We start from the raw sequence: 8,185 nt of genomic DNA, 5'->3' as shown, positions 1-8,185 counted from the left end.
CTGTGCACGGGTAATGGAATATACTCCCTGGGACTGAAGTGTGACTGGAGAAGAATTAAAATTAGCAGCTACTGAGGATGCTAAAGAATGTTGCCTTTAACTTCTGCTCTCAAGGAAGGAACAAGGTAGTTCTTTCTTTATAGAGAACCAGAAGGCAATGAAGCCAAGGAGTCTTTTGTGAGCAAATACTCAGTTTTATTATGTGCTAGATTTTATGAGTAGATTTCATTCAACAGTTTCATTTTTTGGTGTTTCTGAATTTGTGAGAGAACCATTAAAACAAAAAAGGCAAATATCCTCCAAATCCACAGTCCTTCTATGCTAACCCACCCACTCATGGACTGGGCATTCTTTTGAGTGATTATCTTTCTCCACTACTTTATAGCTGCAGGTCTCTTCGTTGAAAATGCTTATACAATTCTCTTCATCATAGCCAACTGGTGTTGCATAGCTGTCATTGGGAAAAGAAAGACAAAGAGGTGATGAGATCAAGGAGTAAATAGTTTCCATTTCAGATGATATCTACGCTTTAAATATGAAGAGGCTGTACTGAGGAGGTGTTCAAAAGCAGAAAAGGGAGCTCACACAAAGCTCCCAGCTTAAAATTTAAGCAGGATTAGGGGAGATATGTTTACTGTTCTGATTTACACTCAAGGATGCTTGTTGTGCTTATTTACTACTCAAGTATAATTGATTTTTCTTTTCCGCCACAGTATGGAACATGAATTGCTTGAGTGGTTGAGTGTTGCTATAGCAAACATTACAGGCAGGCCAGTGTATCTTGAGCCTCTTCTCAGAGTAAAGAGGGACTGTGAGGCTTTGGGAAGATCTGGATTAGGAGCAGTAGAAAATTCTTGAGTAACTTTGTGTTATCTCTTGAATTAGTGTCTATCCTGAAATTTTAGCCCTCAGAAGAATTGAGACCTTGATTATTGATTTTAAAATGAGCTGTATTTTTCAGAACTTCTTGTATGCTCAGTGACAGTGGTCTTGGTTTAATGCATAACTTTGACATGAAGCAAGTGAAAGGAGGACAACAGTTGTTTCTCAGGGACCCCTGTGTGAAGGGATTTGTGCTGTTTCATGGCAGTGGAGGAAAACCCTCACAGCTGCTCTGAACTCACCTGGTACAGCAGCTGATTCCACTCCTGGAGCAGCTGCAGTCATTACAGTCTGTGTCCCTCCATTCGGAATCAAATTTATGTAACTCTCCATTTGAGTCACGGCAGCCTGAAAACATAGCATTCAGGCAGCATTCAGTGTCAGACCTAATCCACTGATGATGCTATTGCTCATACAAAATGGTTGGGGTCTTTGGCTCACCATCAGTTGTCCCTGGCTTCAATGGCTCAAAGAAGCAAGCAGCATTGGACAGGTTCACACTAATGGCAAGAACAAGAAGGCAGGCTAAGATGGCCTTCTGAACAAGGAAACAGAAGTAATATTAATACTTAAGTAAGTATTAAGATGTCTGAATGACAAATACTACCTTTAGAAATAGGAAAATATATTGTGGTTTCAAATCAAAATCAATTGTCTCCTGCAGTTTAGACGCTTCAACATGCAGTCCAAACTACTGAGCAATTTAGAAGGACAAGAGGTACAGTATCATTTGAGAGAGGGGAAAAAAAAGTCTGTTTTCCAAGCTGTAAAATGAGGCGTTGCCTAATATAGGACTGATAGACTCAGTTTGTAAAAGGAGTGTTTTGTACTCCTTTCCCCTCCCCATTAATTTTTCTTGTCACTACTTTCCCCACAGGATTGGTCACTGGCTATCTCTATCACTGGTATTGCTGATAGCCATAAATACTACTTCACTGGAGACTAACAATGCCACAGGTTGTTTCACTGTACTACTGAAGGATAATGAACAAGCTGAAAATCTTCAGCTGATGTTGAACCCTCAAAATTTCACCCTGCTTTGAGCAGGAAGGTGGATTGAATGACCTGCAGGTGTCCCAACCTAGATAACTCTATATTTTAATATCTTTCCTAGTGGTTTTCTCTAAAAATTCAGCTTAAATTCCTCAGCAAGCCCTTTAATTCAATATGATTTTGAAATGTTTGAAAGGCTTTCATAGAGGATATGGAGGAAATAAGAACAAGAACTCTAGGGCGGAATGAGCTCTGAATTTAAAATCTTGGTAAGAGGAAAGGTAAACCAGGAGTAAACAATGACATACATATACACGTGTATTGTATTGCATGTTCTTTGGATGGTGTAGAACTGAGCACTTACAAAAAGAAGTCATATCTGAGAGATGGGGTGGAGAGAACTAGCATTTAATTTTGCAGAGAGAGGTTAAAACCCACAGAACTGTGGTAGAGCTGCAAATCAGTAAAAAATCAATATAATGGTTTTGAGTTTAAATATTCAGGTGTTATATAGACTTTTCATAAAAATTAAGGGCAGCTGTAGGTTGAGAGACAACAGAGTTGCTTTCTGGAGGTGAATACCTCCAAACATTACAGGTAAGTAAAACCAAGTTTTAATAAAAAGCCTTAGCTGAAGGCTTATTAGACGTCTCCTGCCATATGCACACTGGTATCTTTTACCCAAGTTTTTTACCTGCCAGTGCTTGTCTGACTTTAGCTCTCAAAACACAGTACTTCTATTTTTTTTCCAAGTTCTTCAGATCTCTTGGTACTGAGAAATCCAACAGAACCTCCCTTAAAATCTATAGCAAAACACCAGTCTTTGACAATATAAGATATAAGGACTCACCATTTTTGCAGAACTGAGGCTTCCAGTAAGGAGACAACCAGCTCATTTTCTCTGAGAACTTATATAGCGAGGGAATCCATGATACCAGTCCCTAAGCAAACTGAACATGCATGAAAAACGCCAATGAAGTTTCTGCAAAATGACCTCATGGGGTGGACATTATTAAAATAAGCCAATTATATACAGGGAAGTTTGGTTCTGAAAGGGACTGAAGAAATAGGTGTGGCCTTTGTGCCACACCTGATCTGGAAGGCAGTTATGAGAGGTACTTCAAAAGTAATTTAAATCCTGGAAGGAATATTTAGCACTGAGAAACCCATTAGAGATGTTGTGGTTGTCACTCTCAACAAAACTTGCATGCTTAGTTTGAACCATCTAGGTTTTCAGAGAGAGGAACTTTGAACAATCATTCAGCTTTCTAGTTCATCAGCTAAAGACGAATGAAGGCTCTTGCGGAAAAGCAGTGGTGATTGGAAGCATTATGTTTCTGTGAAGAGTGGCTGGCATCTCTGAGCTAGAAAAGGTCCTAGATAACCATTTTCTTCTCATATAGCCCTCTGTGAGTAGGGCATCTTGTATTTTCTTCGTTCTTGTAGCTGGGAGAAATGGTCCCTTTTCTGCAAAGGCTGTAAATGTCAGGAACAGACATGCCTTGCAAATGCTTAGTACAGTAATGTGATAGCAAAGGAGTTAAGTATAGTCCTCTTGCTTAGCTTTGATCTAACTGGTGGAAATAATGTAAACTGTAACCCCCTAACAGGGGAAGATGTTTTCCCCTTATTACCAGTGCAACACAGTTTGCAGTACTTGAACTATTTGTCCTGGTTTTGGCAGGGATAGAGTTAATTTTCTTCCTAGCAGCTGGTATAGTGCTGGGTTTGGGACTTAGGATAAGAATAATGTCAATAACAGACTGATATTTTAGTTGTTGCCAAGCAGTCAAGGACTTCTCATACTGACCTGCCAATGAGAAGGCAGGGGGTTGCCCGAGAAGCTGGTAGGGGACAAAGCCAGGAAAGTTAAGCCAAACTGACCATATTCTATACCATATGATGTCATGCTCACTATGTAACTGGGGGGTTGGCTGGGAGGCACTGCACCCCAGAAACTAGCTGATCTTTGCTTCAGGTAGCGAGAAATTGTGCTGTCCATCACTTGCCTTGAATTTTCTACTATTGTTGTTGGGTTTGTTGTTATCCTCTTTTCCCTTTATCTGAACCCATGAATTTTACTACTTTTTTTATTCCATCCCACAGAGAGAGGGAGCAAATGGCTGTATGGCTGTGCTAGCTACTGGCCAGGTTAAAGCACAACACTACTCTGCCTAATTGCATTGCCTTATTCTCTCGGTTTGAGAGTTGAGGCTGAACTCCAAGTTGGTGTGGCTACTCCACATCTACCCAAACTCCAGGGTTGAGAACTATCTCAGGAAGTCCACATGAGAACTGGAATTGTTGCAGTGCATATCAGTGAGAGAACAACTCACTGGGACAGCCTTAGCTGGCTTTCAACTGAGGCAGTTGGGTAAATCAATTTTTCTTCAGTTACCAGACCTTTCTTCAGAATGGCAGAAAAGAGCTGGAGTGTTTGCATTCATAGTTTGATTAAAGCTGCCCACAATTAGCTTGTTATATTGTCCATGCTGATGTATGCACTGTCCTGAAACAGGAGATGACTCACACCACCACCACATGGCCTATGCCCTTGGCTCTTAATTGCTGGTAAAACAACAGAACATGTCAGCCTATGAGCACAGGCACTGAGAATTTCTTTTACGCCATTTGGGCCCAAATAGCCCCTTTGGATCTCTCTCAAATATCTCCAAAGTCCTTTTGACAGCATTGTTGTGGCTTGGCATACTGTCAGAGTTACAGAGGAGGAATTTCAGAGCAGGTGTGTTTTTTTATTAAGTGTAGGGGGGAGGCTTAGGAGGATAACAGGATAACAAAATAATATACCCTAATACTAGACTAAAGCTGCTTTTTTGTGTTGGTTGCAGTGAAATTGGAGAGAATTCACACTCTCCCTTCCAATGTATATATATACAATGTATGTATATACTGGGCTCCCTGGTATAAAAAAGACAGGGATCTCCTGGAGAGAGCCCAGAGAAGGGCTACAAAGATGATTAAGGGCCTGGAACATCTCCCCATGAGGAAAGGCTGAGTGAGCTGGGACTGTTCAGCCTAGGGAAAAGAAGACTAAGGGGGGACCTGATTAATGTTTATAAATATCTTAAGTGTGAGATGCCAGGGGAAATGGCCAGCCCCTTTTCAGTGGTCTGTGGAGACAGGACAAGGGGCAATGGCTGCAAGTTGGAGCATAGGAAGTTCCACACCAACATGTGGAAGAACTTTTTCACAGTGAGGGTGACAGAGCACTGGGACAGACTCCACCACCTCCCTGGGCAGCCTCCATCTCTGGAGATATTCAAGACCAGTCTGGATGCCTATCTGTGCAATATGAGCTAGGGAGCTGCTTTGGCAGGGGGGTTGGACCCGATGATCTCTTGGGGTCCCTTCCAACCCCTATGATTCTATGATTCTATGAATGTCCTGTTCCTGTGCTGCCTGACCTAATAGATTTACATCTGTGGGACAGCTAATGATGGGCCCTACCTTGGCACACCTGCTTTTTGTTAACCTTTTTGTGGTGAGTAGTTACTAGTTCACTTGAGCTGAAAATAACTGTAGGAAGTATCAGAGAGTCCTATTCAACATATTGGCTCTTCCATGTCCTAAAAGATAGTCTGGAGAAAGCATTCCATGATAGTTTGGAAGAAAAGGATCATCAAATTACATTGTCTTAACTCTGGTAATTATTACTGACCCATTAAGCTTCTTAATTCTTGCATGTTTTGGAGTTTGCATGTAATATTTTTCTTGCTGCACTCTGCAGCAGTTCTTGTGTGTGAACAAAAATCACCGGACACGTAGCAATTTGTGATGCTGGTGTACAGGAGTGAGGCAGGAATTTGTTACAGACAAAACCCGGTTAACTTGCTGGTTTAGTGCTGAGTGACATAGAACTTGATTTTTTTTTTCTCAGCTCCAAATTGTTTGTGTACAGGATAACAGGCACCTTGCTTGAGTGGGGAATAGGTATCTCCAATAGATGTTGCTCTGTTGAAATTTTGCACTGTCTTCATAAGAAGTTTATTTCTTATTAAAAACATTATAAGAATATCAGTAGTCTGACCAGTTTTGTATCCCCTTTCCTTCCACCTGTGCTGATGAACAGAGGATCTTGTTCCTTCCTAAAGTGGAAAGGGGAATCTTGGGGACTTTCTTAAAGATCTACCTTGTTATTTTACTCATTCTTCACCTAGGACTTTTGGTTACATCTTACTGATGCCTACAAAGATAATGAATAATGCAAGACAATCAGCCTTTTTTCTTTATCTTTCAGTGCTAGGCAATCAACAAAGAGAAATCCAGCAGGATTTTAGAGCAGCAATGTTATTAAAAAACCCCCAACAAACTAGCATATCCATGTACAGTCCTTAAGGCCAGTAGGTTAGCTGGTAGTGCTGTTGAGACGAGAAAAGTAAAAGAAAAGCATGGGGTGTATCAGCTCAGATCATAAACAACTTTAAAAATAAATTTATCTTGATCTTAAACTGACAGTGCTGTGTATAATGTACATTGGTTTTACAGTTGTTGAAGTATCTCACTTGCATGTGAGAAAGGACAACTGTTTTAACAAAAAGCACAAGCAAGCAACTAAAATACACTGTGCTATTGACACAGAAACATATTGTAAATGTTGTAGAAGGAAGTTTTATCTTGGTGGGAAAGTTTTTAACTGAGGCTCATTCCTGCAAACCTCAAAGCCTATGCCCTCAGATCTCTCCTCATATAGGGATTAGTAAAGAATTGTATTGATTTTACATGCAAGGAACACAGATGGTGTGAGTGACTTGCCCCAGGTAACATACAGCAGCAGAAACTTGAATTGAGGCAAACTGGGTGGCCCAAGCTGGAGACAACATCATTTCTCCTTGATCTGAACACATTTCTTCCTATAGGTAGCAGATTCCTCATCCCTAGGCCAAATTTCAGTTTTAATTCAATGCAATTTCAGTGGGGTGAGAAACACTTCATTTCCCCCCCCCCCCCCCCCCGATTAGTTCTGCAGATAAGCAAAGACCCCTCTTGCTAAAGCAATGTCAAGAAGAAAGCCCAGGAAACATGGCTGTAAGCCCCCCATAATGTCTGACTGGTGCTTGGAAGTATTTTAACAGTTACTGGAAGCATACTTGTGCTATAAAAGATTTTTCCCCTTCTGAGAAAGCAAACATGAATCACAGCACCTGAAATTGTACAACACCTAACAGGCTTTATGTACTTCCTGCCCCCCAAAAATGACATTTAGCATTTTTTGTTGCTCCTTTAAATGTGAAGAAAGTTGCACCTCAAATGCATGGCACTCTGATCACATACATGTCAACAGGTTGATTCCAAGTGCTACGAAGCCTTAAGAACCTGAAACCTGGACTTACAATGTGTTCTTTCTAAGGAGCTCTTGCAGGACCTGTCTGGAGTTTCCTGAAGGGTTGATGTCAAGCAAATATATTTCAGGTTTGGAGAGGTTCTGTTGGGATTTCTGAGGAAGTTATTTAAACACAACTAGTAATCTATAAGCAGATTCATCACTGTAAAGGATGGAAAACTGAATATAGATTACTAGCTGTATTTAAATAACTTCCTCAGAAATCCCAACATGAGCGCTATTCTGTTCTCCTGCAACTGGATACTCTCAAGTGGGAAAGAAACAAACAAACAAAAAACAAGCACTGCAACAATGTTCTTAAACATTTCCTCTCTCACTAGAGGGGCTGTCCATTTTACAGCAAGGGGGAGTCAAGGTTCCTGAGCTTTGTTGCTAAGATTGTTTCATTTAAGAGAAGTAAAATTTCAGTAGTGCCAGCAGCTCTGGCAATAGAACACTCAATAAAATTGCATACGGAAAGATCTATTTTTTTTAAACATCTGGAGAGAATTTTGGATTTCAGTGAAGCAAGACTGTTCTCTGGAGCCTCTGGGTTAGTTATTTCCATGTTTACTGGACCTGGTAAACTCACCAGAATTCATTTTTTGGCTTCTCCAGTGTTTGTCCAGGGCTGTTCAGATTCTGCTTCAAGGACATGTAAGGGAGGAGGTGCCCTTGTAGTGGATGATGGCCTTCCCCACCCACAGATAACTGGAAAACACGTGCTCATCACATTGATCAAATGTGCTGTGTGTTCCCAGTCTTGCAACCTTAATGAATACATTAAGCATAAGATTCAAAGCCTGTGCTAGTTTTCTTGTTTCAGTCAATCATGCTTTTACTGGTGCTGCCAGCAAATTGGAAATCTTGCACTGTGAAAGTCGTCTTCATCTGTAAGAAAACTTGATTCTACAGGAACACTTGGGACTCGAGGAGGTTGTAAGGATCCTAATTAAATGCCCGAATAAG

At 40.8% G+C, this 8,185-nt stretch overlaps 1 protein-coding gene across 1 annotated transcript; it reads right to left on the bottom strand.

Moving 5' to 3' along the window:
- Positions 1-202: 202 nt before the first annotated feature.
- On the bottom strand, positions 203-2,771 carry LOC311192189 (beta-microseminoprotein-like; the record flags this gene model as incomplete). The annotated part of the gene is given in 5 exon segments (XM_084264612.1): positions 203-451; positions 1,125-1,230; positions 1,324-1,420; positions 2,726-2,741; positions 2,743-2,771. Coding segments are annotated over 5 exon segments (378 nt in total). The 3' UTR covers positions 203-321.
- Between the last annotated feature and the right edge of the window lie 5,414 nt (positions 2,772-8,185).

Source organism: Gallinula chloropus (genome assembly GCF_964237585.1).
Source record: "Gallinula chloropus genome assembly, chromosome: 5".
Taxonomy (NCBI): Eukaryota; Metazoa; Chordata; class Aves; order Gruiformes; family Rallidae; genus Gallinula; species Gallinula chloropus.
The sequence above is the reverse complement of the archived record's forward strand: the minus strand, read 5'-3'. Positions and strand labels throughout refer to the sequence as shown.